The 26,345-nt window shown below is 42.6% G+C and overlaps 1 protein-coding gene across 5 annotated transcripts in view; it reads right to left on the bottom strand.

Annotated features, from left to right (window-relative positions):
* Positions 1-26,345, bottom strand: part of LOC115204923 (small G protein signaling modulator 3-like) — a 44,155-nt gene that overhangs the window by 4,053 nt on the left and 13,757 nt on the right. For 2 of the 5 annotated variants that reach the window (XM_029770528.1, XM_029770509.1), the window contains exons 2-13: positions 18,384-18,476; positions 17,930-18,015; positions 17,569-17,632; positions 7,802-7,995; positions 7,498-7,620; positions 7,030-7,173; positions 6,440-6,635; positions 4,407-4,552; positions 3,904-4,167; positions 3,651-3,833; positions 1,310-1,465; positions 917-971 (exon numbers count right to left, since the gene is read on the bottom strand). In XM_029770528.1, the coding sequence (XP_029626388.1) occupies positions 917-971; positions 1,310-1,465; positions 3,651-3,833; positions 3,904-4,167; positions 4,407-4,552; positions 6,440-6,635; positions 7,030-7,173; positions 7,498-7,620; positions 7,802-7,995; positions 17,569-17,632; positions 17,930-18,015; positions 18,384-18,390 (1,618 nt within the window). In that variant the 5' untranslated portion in view covers positions 18,391-18,476. The remainder of the gene's footprint in view (positions 1-916; positions 972-1,309; positions 1,466-3,650; positions 3,834-3,903; positions 4,168-4,406; positions 4,553-6,439; positions 6,636-7,029; positions 7,174-7,497; positions 7,621-7,801; positions 7,996-17,568; positions 17,633-17,929; positions 18,016-18,383; positions 18,477-26,345) is intronic. The other 3 variants (XM_029770518.1, XM_029770513.1, XM_029770521.1) reach the window with 3 other exon arrangements.

The raw sequence follows: 26,345 nt of genomic DNA, 5'->3' as shown, positions 1-26,345 counted from the left end.
GAACAGATCATGAGATAGGTTCCCAAGAGTGTTAGGAAAACATGGACTACAACATTCTACAGGACGTGTGGAGGGGAGATTGGGATGGACATTCTACAGGACGTGTGGAGGGGAGATTGGGATGGACATTCTACAGGACGTGTGGAGGAGAGATTGGGATGGACATTCTACAGGACGTGTGGAGGAGAGATTGGGATGGACATTCTACAGGACGTGTGGAGGGGAGATTGGGACAGAGATGGACATTCTACAGGACGTGTGGAGGAGAGATTGGGATGGACATTCTACAGGACGTGTGGAGCAGAGATTGGGACAGAGATGGACATTCTACAGGATGTGTGGAGGGGAGATTGGGATGGACATTCTACAGGACGTGTGGAGCAGAGATTGGGACAGAGATGGACATTCTACAGGATGTGTGGAGGGGAGATTGGGATGGACATTCTACAGGACGTGTGGAGGGGAGATTGGGACGGACATTCTACAGGACGTGTGGAGGGGAGATTGGGACGGACATTCTACAGGACGTGTGGAGGGGAGATTGGGACGGACATTCTACAGGACGTGTGGAGGGGAGATTGGGACGGACATTCTACAGGACGTGTGGAGGAGAGATTGGGACAGAGATGGACATTCTACAGGACGTGTGGAGGGGAGATTGGGATGGACATTCTACAGGACGTGTGGAGGGGAGATTGGGATGGACATTCTACAGGACGTGTGGAGGAGAGATTGGGATGGACATTCTACAGGACGTGTGGAGGAGAGATTGGGATGGACATTCTACAGGACGTGTGGAGGAGAGATTGGGATAGAGATTCTACAGGACGTGTGTAGGGGGGATTGGGATAGAGATGGACATTCTACAGGACGTGTGTAGGGGAGATTGAGATAGAGATGGGGTGTTTCCACTCACCTCTCAGCCCGTTGAGCTCTCCCACCCAACAGTGCTCATCTTTCTGGGAAAAAATCTGAGAGAAAGAGAAAAACAGAGGGATGAGATGGAGGAGTGAGAGTTAGTCACTTATGTAAAACTTTTTTTTTTTACACGCACGTTCACATTCAGTTTTCACGCTGTGTTTGCAAAAACAAAGTCACTGTGTTGCTAACAGTATAGCTTTCCCACTGTCCCTGTCCCATACCGGGCTCTAACTAGTCATACTCTGCTCGCAAACACACGTGACCAACTTCCTTGACAACGTACCAACGGATTGAGCTACACAAATACACAGCAACATTTAAAGAAAGCTGTGGAGTGAAACTACAGCACTTAATAACTCCATTACATGTATGTGTTCTGTCCACTCACTGTGATGATGTCGTTCTTCCTGAAGCCCAGTTCGTCGTCGTCATGGCGCTCAAAGTCCAGCAGGGCTTTGGCCCGTCTCCGTCGGTTACGAGACACAACCAGGAAGTTCTCGTGGTCTCTCTGGTGGCTCTCCATGGAGTAGTCTGGAGTCAGGTCCTGTGAGGAGGGACAGATGGAGGGAGAGAGAAAGATGAAGAGAAGGCGAGAGGGGGAGGGACATGGATTAATCTAATCAAATTAGCTCAGAATGTGCTAGTGACTTGTGCATCAAACATGTCAATCAGAATGACTCCACTATTTCCTAACTGTGTCACAGTGTGAAGCACCATTGATTCAGTGATTTGATTTAACCTGTCTGGGCTAGGGGGCAGTATTTTCACAGCCGGATGAAAAACGTACCCAATTTAAACAGGTTACTACTCTGGCCCAGAAACTAGAATATGCATATTATTAGTAGATGTGGATAGAAAACACTCCAAAGTTTCTAAAACTGTTTGAATGGTGTCTGTGAGTATAACAGAACTCATATGGCAGGCAAAAACCTGAGAAAAAAATCCAAGCAGGAAGTGAAAAGTCTGAGAATTGTAGTTCTTTTGATTCTCTATCGAAGCTACAGTGTCTGTGGGTGACGTTGCACTTCCTAAGGCTTCCATTGGCTGTCTAAAGCCTTCAGAAAGTGGTTTGAGCATTTTCCTGTCACTGGGCAGAGTATAGGAGCTCAGTTACTGAGTGGTCTGCCTGGCAACAAAGGGATTGGATATGCTCGGTCCCGCGAGCGAGCCCCTCCTTTTTCTTCTTGAATGAATATGCTATTGTCCGGTTGGAATAGTATTGCAATTTTACGTTAAAGATTGATTTTAAACAGCGTTTGACATGCTTCTAAGTACGGTAATGGAACATTTTGACTTTTCGTCTCTCGTTCCGCGCTCGCGCGTTATGCCTTTGGATAAGTGATCTGTACGCACGAACAAAACGGAGGTATTTGGACATAAATATGGATTATTTGGAACAAAAACAACATTTCTTCTGGAAGTAGCAGCCCTGGGAGTGCATTCTGACGAAGATCAGCAAAGGTAATACAATATTTCTGAGTTTAGGTTGCCCCGAATTTGGCGGGTGTCTGAATAGCTCGCCGTGATGGCTGAGCTATGTACTCAGAATGTTGAAAAATGTGCTTTCTCCGTAAAGCTATTTTAAAATCTGACACAGCAGTTGCATAAAGGAGTAGTCTATCTATAATTATTTAAATAATTGTTATGTATTTTGTCAACGTTTATGATGAGTATTTTTGTAAATTGATGTGTACATTCACCGGACATTTTGGTGGGAATACATTTTCTGAATATCACGCGCAAATGTAAAATGCTGTTTTTGGATATAAATATGAACTTTATCGAACAAAACATACATGTATTGTGTAACAATGTCCTAGGAGTGTCATCTGATGAAGATCGTCAAAGGGAAGTGCTTCATTTCGCTGTGTTTTGGGTTTTATTGACACGTCCTTGCTTGGAAAATGGCTGTGTGATTATTTTTGTCTATGTACTCTAACATAATCAAATGTTTTGCTTTTGCTGTAAAGCCTTTTTGAAATCGGACAATGTGGTTAGATTAACGAGAAGTGTATCTTTAAAATGGTGTAAAATAGTTGTATGTTTGAGAAAGTTGAATTATGACATTGTTGTTTTTGAATTTCCGCCCTGATATTTCACTGGCTGTGTCCCGCCAATAGAAGTTAATGACCGAGTGACTCATTGTTGGGTAACATGACTCACGGTGCTGCTGTGTCAGGGGAAGAATTGAATTATATGACTCATGCCATGATTACACCAGGCACTGCCTAAAGCCATCAAACTACTGGAGATCAGTCAAGGGAAAGGGGGATAACCTAGTCAGTTGTACAACAACGCATTCAACTGAAATGCGTCTCTGAATCAGAGAGGGGCAGAGGGCTGCCTTAAACTGACATCCATGTCTTCGGCACCCAGCATGGGGAGGGACAAGAGATGCATACATTCAGCAACTTAACGGCCAGCGACTATGAGCTCAGAGACCAGAAAGTCCCAGATTTCTGCAAATTAGCAGCAAGGCGACCACAAGATAACCAGTTGAAGGAGGGACGGACTCCCTACCTAGCATTGTCACCATGCCAGATAGGCTAAGGTGATGTTGTGCATGGTGTTTAGGGGGAGCTCAGCTACTTCTTACTACAAGGCAGCTTCTCTCTTAAACGCGGGGTCAGTGAAACTGAGTCGATTCAGTAGTGAGACTCACGGTGCTGGTGTGTTGGGGGTCCAAACAGCTATATGATTCAGTAATCTAATTCAGTAGTGAGACTCACAGTGCTGGTGTGTCGGGGGTCCAGACAGTGGAAGTGTTCAGCGGTGCGGGTGATGGCCTCTCGGAGCGCTGCTACCAGCTCTGTCTGCTTGATGTTCTTAGACTTGAGAGCCTCTGCCTCGTCCTCACCCCACAACAGAGAGCTCAGAGTGGACTTCCTACGTACCGACTGTCTCCTCACAACCTATAGACACACTCTGGTTAGACATGACATCACACACACACACACACACTTCTATTATCAGACCACTCACTTTATTGAGGTTGTTGTTGAGTGTGTGGGAGTTGTTGGTGTTGAGCTGGGCCTGCTCATTGAGGATGTAGGCCAAGTGTTTGTTCCTCTGGGCCTCCAGTGTGTCCTGGGACAGCGCCCCCGCCAGCCTCATGGCCTCCCCCAGTACTGCAGCCCCATCACCCAGCTGGCTGGGCAGATCGGACAGCGTGTTGAAGATGGACGCAGAGTTCTCAGAGGACACTAGCTCCTCCTCCTGTAGGGGAGAGAGGAGAAGGTCAACCTCCTGTAGGGGGGAGAGGAGAGGGTTAAATAGGGGAATGACCAATCCCAAATCCCCAAGACACTTGTAGGCCTCTAGATCTGAAAGGGTTGGATAGCTGTAAGAAAAAGTTATTACCATATGACTTGCAATACCAATCCAATCCTTTCTGATCTACACAGGTCTAGGGAGTAGGGGTTGGTTTAAAATCAAACCAGCAACCAGCCAGCCAATCAAGAGTCAAAGAGAAACAACTATCCCACCTTGATCTTGAGCATGCCCAGTGTGACCTGGAAGAGGACCACAGAGCCCTGGTAGAACAGCAGGTCCCAGATCCTCAGCAGGATGCGGATGTCCACCACACTGGCAAACGATGTCAGGAACCAGTGCAGCGTGATCAGAGACAACTCTGGGGGAGGGGAGGAGACGAAGGGAAAGGTTAGGACACACAGGCAGGTTGGTCTCCTACACTACACCTGGCATTCTTAGCAATGTTTGTGGCCTCTAAACACCAGACTTTAAAAGCCTTGTTATTGCAGTTTCCCTGTAGCTCCCCTAGATCCCTATGCACATGTTTACATGAACAGTTAGTCATTTAGCAGACACGTTTATCCAGACTGACTTACACTAGTGAATTCAATCTTAAATTAGCTGGGTGAGACAACTACACTGCGTGCACAATTATTAGGCAAATTGTATTCCTCGGGATTAATTTTATTGTTGAACAAACACAATGCTCTCAGTCAATCCAAAATGTTATTGAACCTCAAACCTGAATGTTTAACAAAGGAAAAGTGAGTTTTGTCTTTCTCAGGGAAATATATAAGTGTGCACAATTATTAGGCAACTAAATTACAAAAATAAATTCTCTCAACTCACTTGTTTATTCTCAAATTTTAGAGTAAGTGTAACAGATAACACAAAATGACAATTATAACATTTTTGGCCTTTCAAAAATATTCAGTGACCAATATAGCCAACCTTATTTTCAATAACTGCCATGAGCCTTCCATCCATGGAGTCTGTCAGTTTCTTGATCTGTTCACGATCAATTTTCGCTGAAGCAGCAACCACAGCCTCCCAAATGCTGTTCAACAAGGTGTATTGTCTCCCATCACTGTAAATCTCACGTTTGAGAAGGGCCCACAAGTTCTCAATAGGATTTAAGTCAGGTGAGTAAGGGGGCCAGGTCATTATTCAGGCATCTTTGAGGCCCTTGCTGGCTAGCCAAGCAGTGGAGTACTTGGATGCATGTGATGGAGTATTGTCCTGCATAAAGATTATGGCCTTCTAGATGCTGAGGACTTCTTCCTGTACCACTGTTTGATGAAAGAATCTTCCAGAAACTGGCAGTAGGTTTGGGAGTTGAGTTTCAGTCCATCTTCAACCCGAAAAGGTCCAACTACCTCATCCTCAATGATAGCAGCCCATACCAGTACCCCTCCTTCACCTTGCTGGCACCTGACTTAAAGTGGTGCCCTGTGTCCATTACTGATCCAGCTACGGGCCCATCCATTTGGTCCATCAAGAGTCACTTTCATTTAATCTGTCCATAAAACCTTTGAAAAATCTGTCTTCAGGTATTTCTTTGCCCAATCTTGACGCTTCAACTTGTGAATCTTATTCAGTGGTGGTCTTGTTTCAGTCTTCTTGACCTTGGCCATGTCTCTGAGCACTTGACACCTTGTACTTCTAAACACTCCAGGTAGGTTGCAGTTCTGGAATACGGTGGCACTGGAGGATAATGGGTTCCTGGTAGTTTGACGTTTAATTCTTCTCAAGTCTTTTGCAGTTAATTTGCGCCTTTTCTTCCCCATGCGTTTTTTGCGCCCTAGTTGACTATTCGCAACAAAACATTTGAATGTCCGGTGGTCACACCTCAATAGTTTAGCTATTTAAAGAGTGTCGCATCTGTCTGAAAGGCATTTTACATTTTTGGCTTTTCAGTGTCAGTTAAATTTGTTTTTTGGCCCATTTTAACTGAGGTAATGAGGCTGCCTAATAATTATACACACCTTGATATAAGGTGTTATTCACTTTCGCCACACCCTCCCTCATTACACAAATACATATCACCTGAAAATGATTAAATCCAATAAGCATTCAAGTTAATATGGTTTGGAGTTCGAAAATGTGAATAGAAACAATGATAAGATCAGAATACTCACTTGCCTAATAATTGTGCACGCAGTGTACATTTCAGAGTCACAGTTCCTTTTTCCTCAATAAAGTAGTTACCAGCAAAGTAGGAAAAGACAAGTGAGAGTGTTAAAGTGTAAAGGGCATGGTCTCTCACCGATGTCGTGCTCCTGCAGAAGCCTGTCCAGGCTTGGTAGGTACTGGACTATGAGCTGTCTGAGGACCCTCTGGTCTGTCTGGACCCCCAGCAGGGTGGAGGAGAAGTAGGAGGGTGGCAGCAGGTCCTCGATCAGGGCACACATCATCCACAGCACGTCCTCCTCCTCCAGGAACAGCAGCAGACATGACACCACCTGGGGATGGGGAGAGGGTGGAGAAAAGGAACAGAATAGATCTTTATTGTCCCCGTTGGGCAATTCGGTTGCAGCGAAAATACAGAGTCTGGGCAGATACAAACATATACAAATTACAGTAGAAGCATTAAACTCCCTAGATTAAATAGTTCATCAAGAACACAAGGTCAAAGTTATATTTAAAATACTATTTAAAACATGCAGAAAGGGGAGGTGGTGAGAGGGAGTGAGAAGTTCTTAACCTTTTCTGAAAGGGACCTGGATGCTAATATGCCAGGTCTTTGCCAGCCAGAGGAAAGTGTATTAACCTGGATGTTAATATGCCAGGTCTTTGCCAGCCAGAGGAAAGTGTATAGACCGTAACACAATAGAGTACAGTGAAGGTCCTCCTCACCATGCCTGTGCCCTGGCAGTAGCCGATGTCTGGGTAGAGCCATGCCAGGCCCCGCAGTACCCGCCTCAGCCTGGGAACACCCACACTCTGCAGGCTGCAGAAACACGCGTTGGAGGGCATGGTCCTCAGCAGGTCCTTCTCTATCTGAGAGAGGGGATGGACGGAGAGGGAAGAGAGGGGGTGGAGAGAGAGAGAGGGGAAGGGATGGACGGAGAAGGAAGAGAGGGGGTGGAGAGAGAAGGGAGACAAAGAAAGGGGGAAATATTGTTTTTCAACCAATGTGTTGTAAGAGTTTATTCATTTATAAATGCTAATAAATCTGTAATCAACCATTAATAAATCCCCCCTTTAAAACAGGTTAACAATGTTTGATTCTCCATCCCAGATTTTCATCAAGGGAGAGACAAACATCTTACATCATCAGTACCATTCCACCCCTCCACCTGGAGTCATCTGGATGTACAGTACCTCAGCATCCAGTACCTGTTTGGCAGCAGTGGTCTCGTCGTTGGTGCTGTTCTTAACAATCTCTTTGTAGGAGATCTCTGTAGTCCTCTTCTTCTGCAGAGCTCCAGACAGACGCATCCACAACTAGCACGACCAGAGAGGGGGGGCAGTGAGACAACAGACATCTCTGAATCAGGTTATATACCGTAGTAGGAGTTGGCCCTTTGACCACTTTACCTCCCATTACTGGTCTGTGGTCTCATTCTGCCTTTTCCCTTTGTTAAAACCTCTACTGCTGTGTTTTCCCCACTCTAGGCCCCCTTACCTGTGGTCTCATGCTGTGTGGTATGCCACCCAGCACCAGGGAGCGGAGGCGTTCAGAGCGGGGCAGGACGGGGGAGATGAGGTCCCAGGTCAGGTCTCCTACGGTGTGGTTGTGGGTGAACTCCAGGTGGGCCTGCCAGCGCAGCCTCTGCTGGGGGTCCTCTCTCTGGGGCTCTGGCCTCGGCTCTACACCATCTGGAGGAGGGGGAGAGGGGAAGATGGTGTTCAACTTCAGTTATCGTTGTTCAGTGTTATACCCCTGCATTCCTGTTACTTTGGCACTCAGTCTGCTTCCCCTGTTTAATTGGTTTCTCCTCCTCCTCCACGACCAAGGTCTGCTTCCCCTGTTTGAATGGTTTCTCCTCCTCCACCACCACCAAGGTCTGCTACCCCTTTTTGAATGGTTTCTCCTCCTCCTCCACCAAGGTCTGCTTCCCCTGTTTATTTGGTTTCTCCTCCTCCACGACCAAGGTCTGCTTCCCCTGTTTGAATGGTTTCTCCTCCTCCTCCACCAAGGTCTGCTACACCTGTTTGAATGGTTTCTCCTCCTCCTCCACCAAGGTCTGCTTCCCCTGTTTGAATGGTTTCTCCTCCTCCACCAAGGTCTGCTACCCCTGTTTGAATGGTTTCTCCTCCTCCTCCACCAAGGTCTGTTTCCCCTGTTTGAATGGTTTCTCCTCCTCCACCACCAAGGTCTGTTTCCCCTGTTTGAATGGTTTCTCCTCCTCCACCACCAAGGTCTGCTTCCCCTGTTTGAATGGTTTCTCCTCCTCCACCACCAAATGTCTGCTTCCACTGTCCTCCCCTGTTTTAATGGTTTCTCCCCCTCCACCAAAGATCTCCTTCCACTGTCCTCCTGAATTGATCACAGGCATTGAATTGATCAGTCACACGTTGCATACCATAACTGTAGAGCTATGGCTTAAAAAATCTGAAAGACGATGCCAGAGCTTACCCATGATGTCGCGTAACTATTTTATTCAGTAAGTCAGTTTTAGTCAATGTATGGAATATTTGGCCTTGAAATGCCAAATCCGAAGTGCCCCTCCGTGCAAATGTGTGTGAATGCGGTGTCTTTTCCTATGATATATGACATACATTATTTTCAGCCTAAGTTACATTTCAGGGCTGGGTTTTATTTGAGTGTTACCACCAACCAGCATGCCATTGTTAATTCATCAGAAACAGGTGCAGTGTTATTCATTTCCATGACTGAGATGAGCCAAAAAGCCTTGTGTCCACTGGAGCAAATTAAAATGGGGTGTGGAAACTTGTTTTTGCACCTCCACTTTTTTTTTAACCAGCAATGCATCATCCATTGGATAATATATTTTTAATAAAGACTAGCTAAAAAAATAAAATAATGTATGACTAGTTTATAAATGGAATAATTGCGTGATGTTAATATTTTGCAAACCCGCAGTCCGAAGACGTATGTTTTTGACCACTAAAGTTGCTTCTCTACACGTTCCACTGCTTTGATTGGTGTAGTGTTAGCTAGAAACCACAACTGTCTATCAAGATAATGAAAAGCACCCGTGAAAAAACAAATCAAGGAACATTTCACTTCCCGTGAGAACCATGAGCACAGGCTGACTTGGCTTTGTTGTACCGCAGCCAAAGCCTGCCAGTAGCCTACCTCCCAAAGGTTGCACTGTGTCCATTACAATGTAGAAAAACACGTCAGCTTTCTTTCAATAGTAATCCATATTACCGGAGTGTCATATTTTTTCTAACAATTTCAATGGCGGATTCGTGGACGCAATTTAGGGAAGATGCCACAACTATGGAGAAAAAAATAGATGGAAGTCAAAGATAGGCCAGTGGTTTCCATCTGTGGAGTAGTTTTCCCTAAATCAATGCTTATGACTTGCCGTGACCCAGATTGAGTTAGTGTTGAACAACAAGGAAAAACTCAACTGTGTTTTGATCCAGGGAAAAGAAAGAGGGCTGAGTGCAACCCACCACGGTAGTCAGCAGTCATTCAGTAGATTAAGAGTTAACATATTGCTGGGTGAGTCTAGACCGATATCATTTAACTTCTTGGTGACAGAGGGCAGAATTCGGGAAATTCAGATGAATAACGTGCCCAAATTAAACTGCCTGCTACTCGGGCCCAGAAGGTAGGATATGCATATTATTAGTAGATTTGGATAGAAAACACTCTGACGTTTCTAAAACTGTTTGAATGATGTCTGAGTATAACAGAACTCATATGGCAGGCAAAAACCTGAGAAAAAAATCCAACCAGGAAGTGGTTTGTAGTTTTTCAAGTAATTGCCTAGCCAAACTACAGTGTCTGTGGGGTCATTTTGAACTTCCTAAGGCTTCCAATAGATGTCAGTCTTTAGAACCTTGTTTCATGCTTCTACTGTTACTGGGGAGAGAATAAGAGCTGTCTCAAGCCTGGGACCAGTGAGTTCTTTACTGCGCAGGCACAAAGGCGCACCGTTCCTTCTTTTTCCTCTGTAATGGATACGCTATTGTCCGGTTGGAATATTATCGAAGAGTTATGTTAAAAAGACCCTAAGGATTGATTGTAAACATCGTTTGACATGTTTCTACGAACGGTAATGGAACATTTTGACTTTTCATCTCTGGTTTTGCGCTCGCGCATTTTGCCTTTGGATAGTGATCTGAACGCGCAAACAAAAAGGAGGTATTTGGACATAAATATGGAGTTTATCGAACAAAACGAACATTTCTTGTGGAACTGGGAGTCCCACATGTCCCAGAGAGGTTAAAAGAACCAAATCAGGTTAAAATTAATGCATGCAATGAGTGATACGTATCTGTGATGTAGAAGGTTAGAGTCCTTTGTTTGCTTTATTAAAAGGTTAAAGGTTTGAGGCCTCTGTTTTTGTTAAAGCACCATCAGTTAAATAAGCAACAATTGATTAAGGGTGTGAAACCTTGTTGTTGCATAGAAGTGAGTTGCTAGTTGAGTAGCAATTGTTACACGTGTGGTTAATGTAAGCCTTGTGAGCATTCAACAAGCTTTTGAAGTGAACACAAGTTTTATGGGTAACCAGGCCCTACAGAAACAATTTGTGTTCTATAGATATGTTTGAATCCTCAAGGGGTTATGCACATACACACATATTTTGGGGTTAAATAAATATATAAAAACATATAGATACATATTATACAACTTTTGAAGTTAATGTAATGTCATTGTTAAGTGAGAAAACCACTGGAGAAGGGGGGAGAACAGCTCCTCCAGATGTGAGCATGAAAAAAATTCACTGTCTAGTGATATGAAGAACCATTGCAAAGTAGAGAAGTGTTGCCAAGAGAAATAAATATTCCGTCATTGTTGACAAAGATGGAATCTGTCTGATATACAAAAAGCTTGGGGAAAAATACAGAGAATGACTAACTCGTTGACAAAAACACAATGGTCTAACGGTATTAAGAAATAAGAATAAGGGATGAGAAATTGTCTTGATAACTGTGATTAGACATTGCAGAGAGATACTACTTTACAAGCATCTCGCTACACCCGCAATAACATCTGCTAAACATGTGTATGTGACAAATAAACCATCTTTAAATCAAATCAATTTTGAGTGTGTGACCTGATAAAAACCTTAAAAGTTGGAATTCAACAATTACAGGCAAGGGTCGTAAAAGCAGACTTGGCCCCCTCCTGTGGACCCTTTGTTCCCTCAATCTACCCTCAGGCTGAGTTGCGCAAAGATGATCAGGTTTCAAGCATCTGGTCAGCATTGCCTGGCTTTGAGTCAACAGATACTGACAGCGTTGACGAATGATGTCTTAGGCCAACAAGAACACAGGCTGTAAAAGGTAGTAAAGACAAACCTCAAGTGACCGTAATCACACATAAATCAGCATCTCCAAAACAGAAGCATCCATGAGACGTGGGAAGACATGGGACAATTTGAAGCGTTAAGAAACTCTACAATCTACATCCTTATGATGGGTTACAGTTATTAGCCTTTGTTTTGGACAACCGTGAACATGGCGTACTTGAAGAAAAGGTTTATAGAGCAGTGGGTGGTGAAGAGCAAGATGTGGCCGATGGATGGAGACCCATACATGTTTTCCTTAAGTGTTTGACTAATGCAACCACCAGTTGGGGAGAGATAACCAAATGTGTTCAAAAACCGAAATAACCATTTGATGAATTTGAAGAAAGGTTTAGAGCTGAGGTGGTTAGACACAGTGGGTTACCTGACATGGAAGATGAAAATGCACACAATTCCTCCAAAAATGGGGCAATCACCCATCAGTTGATGCAATCCATACATGATTTGCGAAAAAATGTGTTTCCACAACTACTGATTGGGAGAGAAAACTATGGCGACATCGACAGGCTGTCAAGACTGGACAGACATCAATCAACATAATAAACTGGATGTCAGAGTTGTGCAGGTTCCAAGTGAAACCAACAACATTCGTTCAGCAGAAGAGAAACCTGGTGTATGTCATTATTGCAGGATTTCTGGTCACTGGCAACGAGACTGTCGGAAAAGAAAACGTGTCCTGGCCAGGAGAAGCAGGGTCTGTCTAAGGGAAAATGGAATCAAGACAACAGCCCCAACGACAATGCTGATGTAGAAATGTAAGAAGCTCTCTCCAGCTCAGCAGCAGAGTTAGCTGGATACTGTGGAGAGAAACTAATAGACCCCTCTTACATCCCATCTCAGCTGGTGTACATATGAAATATATGTGAACATGATGGTTAACAACTTTGCAGTAGATGTTTTAGTAGATACAGGTACTGAAGTCACTGTATTGCCCATAGCTTATGCAAAACATGCATGTCCTCAGTACATGGGCAAGAAGATGAGAGCAACAGGTGTGTGTGTGTGTGTGTGTGTGGGCAGATATGAAACAGACCAAACCATTATCAATTTCTATTGGTCCAATGAAGATTGATGCAGGGGTTTGGATAAGCTCCTTTGAAAAAACTATTTTAGGCCTTGATGTTATTATGCAACTTGACTCTACATTGAACATTTCTGGAGGGAAGGTGACGTGGCAAATTAGACAACTGCAGGGATCTACAGTTCAGAACCATCCTATTTAGACTACGAAGAAAGATTAGTGGAACTTTGGATATGGAACCAGTGTGCTTGACAGGTGTTGTCCCACCTTGCACAAAACAATATCCCATTAACAAGGAAGCTATGGCCGCTACTAAAGTAGTGATTAAAGATCTATAGGACATGGGTATAGTTGAAAAGACACTGGTGAGTGTCAGTGGACTACAGGAATGCAAATGAAGCCATCTCCAAGCTCACTCCACAGGTGGCTGACACTTCAACCATTTTTCCTCATTGTCACCTGCTCACTCTGTGTTCAGTCATTGATATGGCTGGTCGGTATCATTATAGCCTATGCAGGCTACTTACGTCGCTGTGTCGATGGTGGCATCGCTTGTTCTCGACCAACATCTTACCATCAAGTGTCCACATGCTGTTCATATTCTTTTGCCAATGAATCAAGCTGCACAGGTCACAGCTGCTCGTTGGAACAAATGGTCAATGGTGTTTGTGTGATGTTAGGAGCCTCAATGTGGCACACCATGTAATCCAGCCACTCTGATGTATCCTCCAGATATCACATTACTTTAACACGACTGTTGTGAGTTGATTTTGGATCAGCTCTCTGATTGGTTTATTAAGAGTCATCTGTTGGAAATTCCGGAGTTTATCTTATACACAGACGGTTCAAGCATTGTGGAGGGGGGTGTGAGGAAGGCAGGCTGGGCAGTTACTACAATGGACAATGTGATAGTGACAGGCACATTACCTGCAGGAACATCAGCACAGGTGGCGGAATTGGTGGCTTTGACAGACGCATGTAAACAGGCTGAAGGAAAAACAGCTAATATCTACACAGACTCAAGGTACAGACTGAATGCTCTCCACTTACCTGGACAAGTTCAATTTTGAAAATGAAAGCAGATGGAGAAATCATAGACAGACAAGTAAAAGAGTCGTGGGGAATAACTCCCGAGGGGGGACATGACGTAGTACCAGGACAGTGGGTGATGGTAAAAAAAAAGATGTAACAGAGACATTAGGGCCAAAATGGAAAGGTCCTTATCAAGTTTTGCTCATAACGAGGTCAGCAGTGAAAGTCCAGGGAAAATCACGATGGACACATGTCATTCATTGCAAGGTTGTCCATTTTGATGACAAAGCGGAGCCTGGAGAATAAAGTACTGACTGATTAGCAAATTGGGGGCCAATCTCAGGTGAAGCAGCATAGTAAGATGATCAGAACCTGATAAGCTTCTATGTTGTACACCGCAGTCGTCATATTAGGGATATCTAGGTGAATTGTCCAACTTTCTCCTGAAAATCTGGACATGCTTACTTAGGGAAATCTATAGGAAATATACATTTCTCTTGAAACCAGGACATGTTACTTTCACTTTTTTTGTTTCCTTCATTACAGGTTATGCGAATCTACCGTCTGAAGATTACCAGTGAAGTGTTAGAGAAGTCCTTATCAACCAGTGGAATGAAAGTAGAATCTCACTAACGACACTTTCCTCCCCCTGAACATTAATTTAATAGTTATCTATGTGGGACTGATACCAGTGTGGAAGAGCTGGTCACTTTAAAAAGGACTTGGTGAATGATTACCTTGACAATAGGACGATTGAATATTATTGTCTTGCAGACTATTTATTTTGTGAGTTTCCTCCTACAGAATACAGGATGTGGTGGGAGTCGTAAGGGAAATCATAACATTTTTAGAAATCTATTTCTTATTATAACAGCAAGTAAAATATGTCCTTGTGTTTTATAGAAATGCAAATCATTTTAGGCTTACTTCTGTTTTTTATACTGTGTCTATTAATGTTTTCTAAAAATACATTTTAAGTATATTTCTTTTTAAAATGGTCTAGGGGGAGTGTAAGAATATTTTAAGATAATACACAAAGCAGAGGACTAAAAGTCAAGAGGACTAAAGGTCAAGAGGGAATTAACGATCAATGGAAATAGTGTTTTTGTCTAGGCATTGAGCCTGAAACAGGATACTTGTTATTTGGCCATTGGCCAAAGGAATTCTAATTGGTCAACCACAGGCTAGGGTTAGGTTATAAAACTACATCCTGTCCCTTTGTTCTGTGGAAAGAATCACTGAGGACAGGTATGCCTGATATGGCAACTGCTCGGCCTCCGACCACAAGGCAATACAGAGGGTAGTGCGAACGGCACAGTGCATCACTGGGGCCAAGCTTCCTGCCATCCAGGACCTCTATACCAGGTGGTGTCAGAGGAAGGCCCTAAAAATTGTCAAAGACTCCAGCCACCCTAGTCATAGACTGTTCTCTCTGCTACCGCACGGCAAGCGGTACTGGAGCGCCAAGTCTAGGTCCAAGAGGCTTCTAAACAGCTTCTTCCCCCAAGCCATAAGACTCCTCCTGAACAACTAATCAAATGGCTACCCAGACTGTTTGCATTGCTCCCCCACTCTTTTACACCGCTGCTACTCTGTTGTTATTATCTATGCATTGTGACTTTAATAACTCTACCTACATGTACATATTACCTTAACTAACCGGTGTCCCCGCACATTGACTCTGTACCGGTACCCCCCTGTATATAGTCTCACTATTGTTATTTTACTGCTGCTCTTTAATTACTTGCTACTTTTATTTTCTTATGCTTATCCATATTTTTTTTAACTGCATTGTTGGTTAGAGGCTCGTAAGTAAGAATTTCACTGTAAGGTCTAAACCTGTTGTATTCAGCACATGTGACTAATAAAATTTGATTTGAATGAAAATCTACCTCTCAGCATAACATCTATGATTTGTCCTCTTTGAATAAATCTATTTTCCTCCCCCTGATTTGCTTTGGGGTCTGTGTTATTGAAGAGTAACATCGACTGCTAACACAGCCATAGACCCAGCTGGCTAATCTGTTGAATACGGTGTAGGTAAAAAATAAAACCAGCAACAGAGAACATTTGCTAGCTAGATAAGGTTAGAAAGACAGCCAGCAAGCTAGATGAGGTTAGCATGCTAGCTAGCTACACTGACAGCTGTCAGTGCCCTATTTGTCGATGTTTATGAACTCCACATATAAATTCCCACACCTAATTCATGAATAATTAAACTCAGCAAAAAAAAGAAACGTCCCTTTCAGGACCCTGTCCTTCAAAGATCATTCGGAAAAATCCAAATAATTTCACAGATCTTCATTGTAAATGGTTTAAACACTATTTCCCATCCTTGTTCAATGAACCATAAACAATTAATGAACATGCACCTGCGGAACGGTCATTAAGACACTAACAGCAATTAAGGTCACAGTTATGAAAACTTAGGACACTAAAGAGGCCTTTCTAATGACTCTGATAAACACCAAAAAGAAAGATGCCCAGGGTCCCTGCTCATCTGCATGAACATGCCTTAGGCATGCTGCAAGGAGGCATGAGGACTGCAGATGTGGCCAGGGTAATAAATTGCAATGTCCGTACTGTGAGACGCCTAAGACAGCGCTACAGGGAGACAGGACGGACAGCTGATCATACTCGCAGTGGCAGATCACATGAAACAACACCTGCACAGGATCAGTGCATCCAAACATCACACCTGCGGTACAGGATGGCAACAAAAACTGCCCAAGTTACACCAGGAACGCACAATCCCTCCATCAGTGTCTGCAATAGGCTGAGAGAGGCTGGACTGAGGGCTTGTAGGCCTGTTGTAAGGTAGGTCCTCACCAAGCATCACCGGCAACAATGTCGCCTATGGGCACAAACCCACCGCCGCAAACCCACCGTGGACCAGATAGGACTGGCAAAAAGTGCTCTTCACTGACGAGCAGTTTTGTCTCACAAGGGGTGATGGTCGGATTCGCGTTAATCGTCGAATGAATGAGCGTTACACCGAGGCCTGTACTCTGGAGCGGGATCGATTTGGAGGTGGAGGGTCTGCCATGGTCTGTGGCGGTGTGTCAGAGCATCATCAGACTGAGCTTGTTGTCATTGCAGACATCCTCCTCCCTCATGTGGTACCCTTCCTGCAGGCTCATCCTGACATGACCCTCCAGCATGACAATGCCACCAGCCATACTGCTCGTTCTGTGTGTGATTTCCTGCAAGACAGGAATGTCGGTGTTCTGCCATGGCCAGCGAAGAGCCCGGATCTCAATCCCATTGAGCACGTCTGGGACCTGTTGGATCAGAGGGTGAGGGCTAGGGCCATTGCCCCCAGAAATGTCCAGGAACTTGTAGGTGCCTTGGTGGAAAAGTGGGGTAACATCTCACAGCAAGAACTGGCAAATCTGGTGCAGTCCATGAGGAGGAGATGCACTGCTGTACTTAATGCAGCTGGTGGCCACGCCTGATACTAACTTATTTTGATTTTGACCCACCCTTTGTTCAGGGACACATTATTCAATTTCTGTTTGTCACAAGTCTGTGGAACTTGTTCAGTTTACGTCTCAGTTGTTGAATCTTGTTACGTTCATACAAATATTTACACATGTTTAGTTTGCTGAAAATAAACAGTTGACAGTGAGAGGATGTTTCTTTTTTGCTGAGTTTTTAAGTAGCCTTCATTATTCTTTGGAGGTGGAACCGAAATGTGCATGTCCTCTCTAGGACAGGAAATTACATTGAAATAATGGCGGCAACTTCCTCAGGGGGGCTCCTTTAACAGATATTCTCTGATGTTATTTTCTCCTTAGGTCTAATATTAGCTTAGCGAGAAATGCATGAGTGAAATACAGGATAAATAAAAACAACTAGGTGGCTAACTAATATGAGTGTTTTTACCGTCACTGTCCAGCCTGAAGCCAAACTCATCATACTGCAGTTCTGCCTCCTCTGTTGGGTCCTTCTGTAAACGGAGACAATAAGAGCATACAACGAGTTCCATGACATATTATATTAAAGCACGAGATAAATCACAGCAAACACTAAGGGTTAAGCAGTACCTTTATAGGTCAATGTGTGCAAACAAGACGCTACAAGAATGAATGGCAAAAAATATGAATATGGGCAGCTGGGGTAAAAACATTCACATTCAATAAATCCAGAAATAGCCTAGACAACCACAGTACTAAGCTAGAGGCTCCCTCTCCACAGTATTAACCTAGCAATACCAAGATATTGGTTCTGTCAGGTCAGTCCTTACCTGATAGTACTTGGCCAGGATGTCCTGGGGCCACATACTGGAGGTCAGGGCTGAGAAGGGGCCCCCAGGGGCCGGAGTGTAACCACCTGGAACGCAGAGGGGGGGGAAGGAATGAGAGAAGAGGGAGAAAGAAGAGGTAAATGAGGTACTGTGAGGAGAAACTGATGGAGAGAGTCAAATAATGTGAGTGACAAAGAGGAAACATGAAGGGAAAGGGGCGAGGCGGCATGACAGAGGACTGAATGAGAATAGACTGACGGGGATAATCAAACCCTGACAGAGAAGTTTGAGAGAAAGACGGAATGGAAAATGAGAGGGGGGAGGGGGGTGAGAGGAGAAACTGGCAGAAGGATAATCAAAAGCACTATCAGAAAGGGGAAGCGTAAGGGAAAGAAAAGGGAGAGGACAGAGGGATTGAGGGAGGGAGGAGGGGAAGCGGGATGGGAGCCCTTACCTGACATGCTGGAGGAGAGCAGAATGAATAAGGTGTGTGTTGGGGTAGACAACCACTCTGGGAAAGGAGGGAGATCAGATACTAGCACCGACTCTGGAAGGAGAAAACACAAAACAGACAAATTACCCATCTGACCCAGTAACTCACTCACACTAATGTCCCAAAGATTAGTCCCCCTTTAGTGAACTCCTTTTTGAATCCAAGAGTGGCAGAAGATCTCTTGCATGTTCAGTTTGGTCTTCAATTCCATGTAGCAAGGTAGCCAGCATCAGTACATCCTTTCGTAATCAGTCTTTCCCTCCCCTAGTAAGGAGGGGTCAGTTCAAACACATGAACAGACACTAGACAGAGCACACAATAAGAGCTTAACCCTTCTCCATGTGAAGCAGTAGAACTACTGGAGAAACAGCCTCGCTCTCATAAACACACCTCTTCCTTATAGAAAACAAACAAAACAGAAGACTCACATTACCTATTCTTGCACCATGCAGCTGGGATCAAAACTGATAGAACAAGAGAGGGAGGTCAGGATGGAGAGAGATACAATGAGGAAAGAGATTGAAGCGAGAGATGAGGAAGAACAGATAATCAGAGCAAGAGAGAGAGCGAGTGGGAGAAAGAAATAAAACTGGGGGTGTGTGAAGGAGGAAGAAAGAGGGATAAAACTCCCTGAAGCACCAACTGTTCTCGTGCAATAATCATGGCAGCGTGACCATGGCTGCTGTTCTACATGCTGTAAATATCGCCCTTCCTTGACTTCTCTCACAAACACTATAAGAGTGTTATTGTCTTGAAAGTAAACCCATGACATGCCTGGGGGGGGGCTGGCAGTAGCATTTGTTTGAACTCAGTGTATTTGAATGAACAGCAGTTAAGGTAAGTGTACCCATTAAGCCCACTTCCAAAGAAGAAAAATGTTCCACTATTTAATGTTTCAACCAGTTATTCTAAGCCAATGAGATGTTTTATTATTAAGTTATGGACAGTTCCTACTAGTGGCCAATTTCAAAGCTGCAAAAAAAACTTGGTGACTCTGATAATAACATTCCTGATATTTTTAGTACTACCTCAGATGTGATCATACCCAATGTAAAAATAGGAGATTAATGTGTTGATATATGCACATGATAGCCTGCTACGTGTATTAATTACTACTTATTGCCAATTGAATATAGGTTTTTCATGCTAGCAGTCGCACCAAGTCACAGACAATATTGTAGCAACAGAACTTGGTGAACCACAACAATATAATCAAATCACATTTTATTGGTCACATACACGTTATCAGATGTTAATGCGAGTGTAGCGAAATGCTTGTGCTTCAGACAATGTAGTAATATCTAACAAGTAGTCTAAAATTCACAATGACTACCTTATACACACACAAATGTGAAGGGATAAATAAGAATATGTACCTATAAATATATGGATGAGCGATGGCCGTGTGGCATAGGCAAGATGCAGTAGATGGTATAGAATACAGTATATACATATGAGATGAGTAATGTAGGATATGTAAACATTATTAAAGTGTCGTTAAAGTGACTAGTGATACCATTATTAAGTAAATGTATTAAAGTGGCCAGAGATTTGAGTCTGTATGTAGGCAGCAGCCTCTCTATGTTAGTGATGGCTGTTTAACAGTCTGATGGCCTTGAGATTGAAAAACAGCTTCAGTCTCTCGGTCCCAGCTTTGATGCACCTGTCTGTACTGACCTCGCCTTCTGGATGATAGCAGGGTGAACAGGCAGTGGCTCGGGTGGTTGTTGTCCTTGATGATCTTTTTGGCCTACCTGTGACATCGGGTGCTGTAGGTGTCCTGGAGGGCAGGTAGTTTGCCCCTGGTGGTTCTTTGTGCAGACCGCACCACCCTCTGGAGAGCCATGCGGTTGAGAGCGGTGCAGTTGCCGTACCAGGTGGTGATACAGTCCGACAGGATGCTCTAGATTGAGCATCTGTAAAAGATTGTGAGGGTTTTTGTTGACAAGCCAAATTTTTCTTCAGCCTCCTGAGGTTGAAGAGGCGCTGTTGCGCCTTCACCACACTGTCTGTGTGGGTGGACAATTTCAGTTTGTCCGTGATGTGTATGCCGAGGAACTTAAAACATTTTTTTTTTGTCGTCTGCAAACTTGAGAGTTGGAAGCATGAATGGCCACACTGTCATGGGTGAACAGGGAGTACAGGAGAGGGCTGAGAACGCACCCTTGTGGGGCCCCAGTGTTGAGGATCAGCGGGGTGGAGATGTTTCCTACCTTCACCACCTGGGGGCGGCCCATCAGAAAGTCCAGGACCCAGTTGCACAGGGCGGGGTCGAGACACAGGGTATCGAGCTTAATGACGAGTTTGGAGGGATCTATGGTGTTAAATGCTGAGCTGTCGTCAATGAACATCATTCTTACATAGGTATTCCTCTTGTCCAGATGGGATAGAGCAGTGTGATGGCGATTGCAGCGTCAGTGGACCTATTGGGGCAGTAAGCAAATTGGAGTGGGTCTAGGGTGTCAGGTAGGGTGGAGGTGACATGATCCTTGACAAGTCTCTCAAAGCACTTCAAGATGACAGAAGTGAGTGCAATGGGGCGATAGTCATTTAGTTCAGTTACCTTAGCTTTCTTAGGAACAGGAACAACAGTGGCCATCTTGAAGCATGTAGGGACAGCAGACTGGGATAGGGATTGATTGAATATGTCCGTAAACACACCAGCCAGCTGGTCTGCACATACTCTGAGGACACGGCTAAGGATACCGCCCTACCAAGCAAAAAGGCAGTAACTGCTCATTTGGTGGAAAATTTGTTAATGGCATTTTTGCTATATGAAATACATGGTTAATCATGTGGGATAGTATCCTGCCTTTATTGTATTGTTTTGGAGAAAAAGGGGGTCATGTTAACAGTAACAGCAAAAAGTTACTTTGAAACCCAGATAAAAATAGCAGTAACTCAAGCCTTTTACCTTGGTTTCAACCTGCCCTTGGCTACAGTTACTGCCTTTTACCTTGGTATTATATCATTTTATTCTGATTGTGTGTCATACAGGTTTGATTGTATCACTATCATGGCACTGCATTCCCAGGGGGAAATGATGGTTGAACTTGCTCTGAAACCCAGACACTGGTAAGAACTAAGCTAGCTAATGAGCATTGACTAACAATGCTACCTGCTCCTATAAGAGATGATCAGCAATTGATACTAACTTCAATCTATTAGCCATATAATGAATTATATTCTGACATTTCATCTGGATTCTTTGACTCAGTACACCACACACACGATTTCTAACCAGTGACAGCCACCTAGCTAGAACTGACACGCCCCTACCAAAATGTCAAAACCTACTTAGCTAGCCTTAGCGCTACCTGCTCACATAAGACGATCAGCAATTTATACTAGCTTCTATAATCCCTATAATTTTATTCTGACATAAAATACTGAATTGTCAAAAGTAGAAGTCGACCGATTGATTTTTCAACGCCAATTATTGGAGGACCAAGAAAGCCGATACCGATTTAAAAATAAACTTGAAAAAAAAAAATAATAATAAAAATCGGCCAATTTATATATAAAATAATGACAATTACAACAATACTGAATGAACAATGAACACTTATTTTAACTTAATATAATACATAAATAAAATCTATTTAGTCTGAAATAAATAAACATGCTCAATTTGGTTTAAATAATGCAAAAACACAGTGTTGGAGAAGCAAGTAAAAGTGCAATATGTGCCATGTAGAAAAGCTAACGTTTAAGTTCCTTGCACAGAAAATGAGAACATATGAAAGCTGGTGGTTCAATATTCCCAATTAAGAAGTTTTAGGTTGTAGTTACAGTTATGACGCGTTGACTATTTCTCTCTATACCATTTGTAATTCATATAACTTTGACTATTAGATGTTCTAATAGGTACTTTAGTATTGCCAGCCTAATCTCAGGAGTAGATAGGCTTGAAGTCATAAACAGCGCTGTGAAGCAAGCATTGCTAAGTGCTGCTGGCAAACGCAGTAAAGTTTGAATGAATGCTTACGAGCCTGCTGCCGCCTACCACCGGTCAGTCAGACTGCTCTATCAAATCAGAGACTTAATTATAATATAGAGAAATACAAGCCGCTGGTCTTTAATATGGTCAAATCCGGAAACTATCATTTCGAAAACAAAACGTTTATTCTTTCAGTGTAATGCGGAACGTTCCATATTTTATCGAACGGGCGGCAACCCTAAGTTTAAATATTGCTGTTACATTGCACAACCTTCAATGTTATGTCATAATTATGTAAAATTCTGGCAAATTAGTTCGCAACGAGCCAGGGAGGCCCAAACTGTTGCATATACCCTGACTCTGCATGCAATGAACGCAAGAGAAGTGACACAATTTCCCTAGTTAATATTGCCTGCTAACATGAATTTCTTTTAAACCTGCATATTTAGTTTAAAAAATATACTTCTGTGTATCGATTTTAAGAAAGGCGTTGATGTTTATGGTTAGGTACATTCGTGCAACGATTGTGCTTTTTTCGCAAATGCGCATCATCCCCGTTAGGCGAAGTAGGCTGTGATTCGATGATAAATTAACAGGCACCGCATTGATTATATGCAACGCAGGACAAGCTAGTTAACCTAGTAATATCATCATCATCATCCATGTGTTGTTAACTAGTGATTATGTGAAGATTGATTGTTTTTTTATAAAGATAAGTTTAATGCTAGCTAGCAACTTACCTTGGCTCCTTGCTGCACTCGCGTAAAAGGTGGTTAGCCCGCCACGCATTTTCCTCCTGTAATGCAATGTAATCGGCGTCCAAAAATGCAGATTACCGATTGTTATGAAAACTTGAAATCGGCCCTAATAATAATAAAAATATATATAAAAAAAAAATACATTTAAAAAAAAAAAATTCAAAAGATTAAAAAAAAAAAAATTTAAAAAAAAAAAAAAAATAAATAAAAAATCGGTCGACCTCTAGTCAAAAGCCAAGCACACTCATTTTCCGGTTGAGCACACACAGACACAATTTCTACCTCATTAATAATATATCTAACAAACATGTCCAGAGTTTTTGGTTCTTTTATATTCCAGTATTGAGTGACTGTCCTGGTCAGGAAAGTTAAAATCCAAAATTGTATCTGTCACTTTTGTTGGTAATTAGTACAACAACCTTTGCATGCCAAATGTGTGCTCAACGTGTCTGCTTCAGTGTTATCATTACATGAGTGCAAGGGGAAAAAAACAGTTTTGCCAAAATGACTACCACCAATCCCTGTGGCCTAGATGATTATAGTATTTCTGGGAATCAAAGTTGCCAAGTGAGGGTGCTTTAGGACTGTACAACCACATCAATACTAAGTGTTACTCCTGTCAATGTCCATCCATGCAATCTAAATAAGCATTAGAGCTATTAAGAGTGCTATTCTTATGAACTTAATATTAGAATTGTAAATAAAGATGCAAATGTAAAGAGCCTTTTTTGGGAGGGAGCAGGTATGAAATTAACAGATGGACTTGACAATGAACATTTTAACATTTATTTCTAAAGTTGTTATTTCTAAATTGTAAGTATCATTAATTCATTGTTTTAAATTTGCAATCTCTTTATAATTAGTATTACCCTACATCATACTTCTATCATAATCCAATACATCATTACAAGACAGGTAGTCATTTAATGTAATTCTAACAATTGCAGTGCTGCTTTTCACATTTACATTTTAGTCATTTAGCAGACGCTCTTAACCAGAGCGACTTACAGTAGTGAATGCATACATATCATACATTTTTTTTCTCCGTACTGGTCCCCCGTGGGAATCGAACCCACAACCCTGTCGTTGCAAACACCATGCTCTACCAACTGAGCCACACGGGACCATTTATTTATTCTTATAACAAGACATAGGCTAATTGTAAAACACAGTATGTAACGTCACTGATGCAGAACCTACATCTCCATGTAAATGCAACTGGTATCTTAGTGGAAGACACACAAAGGATGCAGTATCAACTTTGTTACACTGTCAGTAATAAAATGAGAAGCATAGTAAACTAACACATGAAAATGGCAGATACTGCTTTTTGCTTTGTTATTACCCTACAATTTGTAACTTATCATGCCAAGGAAGAAGGCAGTAACTGATGTTTAAGGGTCATAGGTCACAGAGGTCAGGGTCAAAATGAATAAAACATTTTACTCATAGTAAGACAACAGATCACTACAGTACATCTCCAATGATCTCCCTAGAATTAACTTAGCTGGAAAGTTAAAAAAAAGAAAAGAAAAAGCAATATTTCTCAGCTCCAAGCTATGAGCAGTTACTGCCTTTTTGCTTGGTAGCGCAGAATAGATCTCACAGCTATTTTTTACACATTTTGTTTAACTGTTAAATGCAATTATTGTAAATTTCACATTTATCTCAGGTGGGCTTAAAGGGAACAGTATCACAAAAATCCCCCCCTCTACACAGAATGTAAATGGATATAAATATTGTTCAATATAATCAATAGTAACTTTGCATAATATTGTAGTATATTCATATCCCAGACAATTGGTTTCCAAATATTTTATGAGTAATGTGAACCAGCTTTCAGATAAAGCAACTTTTTTTAATGAGTTATGGTCTTTGTGCATGGAGTCTTGTCCACAGAGGGTCGGTGCGGGGGCAGGGTTTTAGTCTAACCAAGCAGTAACACACCTGATTCAACTAATCAAGTCTTGATTGAAGTCTATGATTAGTTGAATCAGGTGTGTACTGGTTGGCAAGAACAAAAGCTTGGGACCAAATTGATCTCTGTGGTTACAATTAGACACCTAACTCCCTGTTATGAATGCTACTTTCATGATGAATAGAAATGGGGGAGATGATTATAATGCAATCTTACATAAATTCTAAGCTGACATTTCTTAACATTTGGAAATTAATTATTTAAGAGGTGAGCATATTTGGAACACCCATGGGCTTAAAGTGTACATTTGATACCCATTATGCCCACTCCAGACTTTTCACATTTTATCAAATATTTTTACCTCACATACAAAAATGTAATAAAGGCATAAAACTGCACAAGAGATAAATATTTAATTTTATCTTCACTTTTTGAATTGAAAATTAGGGCTGTATACATTAAAGATGTCTAACCTTAGATTTTGTTGGGTACAAGGGATTCAAGCAAGGCAAAGAGGCTACTTTCAAGAATCTTGAATATATTTTGATTTGTTTAAGACTTTGTTGGTTACTACATGATTCCACAGATTGTAGAATAATAGTGAAGACAATGTATAAAATAGTAAAACAAAAAGAAATACCTTGCATGAGTATGCCGAATACAACAGGTGTAGACTTTAGTGAAATGCTTACTTACAAGCCCTTAATCAATGCAGTTAAAAAAAATACCTAAAAAGAGTAAGAGTTAAGAGGTAAGAGTTAAGAATAACAAATAATTAAAGAGCAGCACTAAATAACAATAGCGGGGCTATATACAGGGGGCACCGGTGTCGAGGAAATCAGTACATGTAGGAATTGTTATTAGGTAGTGACTACACATAGATAATAACAGAGTAGCAGCAGAGTAGGGGTGGGGGGGTAACGCAAATAGTCTGGGTAGCCATTTGATTATATGTTCAGGAGTCTTATGGCTTGGGGGTAGAAGCTGTTTAGAAGTCTCTTGGACCTAGACTTGGCGCTCCGGTACCGCTTGCCGTGTGGTAGCAGAGAGAACAGTCTATGACTAGGGTGGCTGGAGTCATTGACAATTTTTAGGGTCTTCTTCTGACACCGTCTGGTATAGAGGTACTTGATGGCAGGAAGCTTGGCCCCGGTGATGTACTGGGACGTACGCATTACCATCCGTAGTGCCTTGTGGTTGGAGACCGAACAGTTGACAAACCAAGCAGTGATGCAACCAGCCAGGACGCTCTTGATGGTGCAGCTGTAAAAACATTTGAGGATCTGAGGATCCATGCCAAAACTTTT

This window comes from Salmo trutta, chromosome 1 (genome assembly GCF_901001165.1).
Source record: "Salmo trutta chromosome 1, fSalTru1.1, whole genome shotgun sequence".
In the NCBI taxonomy this organism is placed as follows: domain Eukaryota; kingdom Metazoa; phylum Chordata; class Actinopteri; order Salmoniformes; family Salmonidae; genus Salmo; species Salmo trutta.
This window is presented reverse-complemented; position numbering and strand designations above follow the sequence as displayed.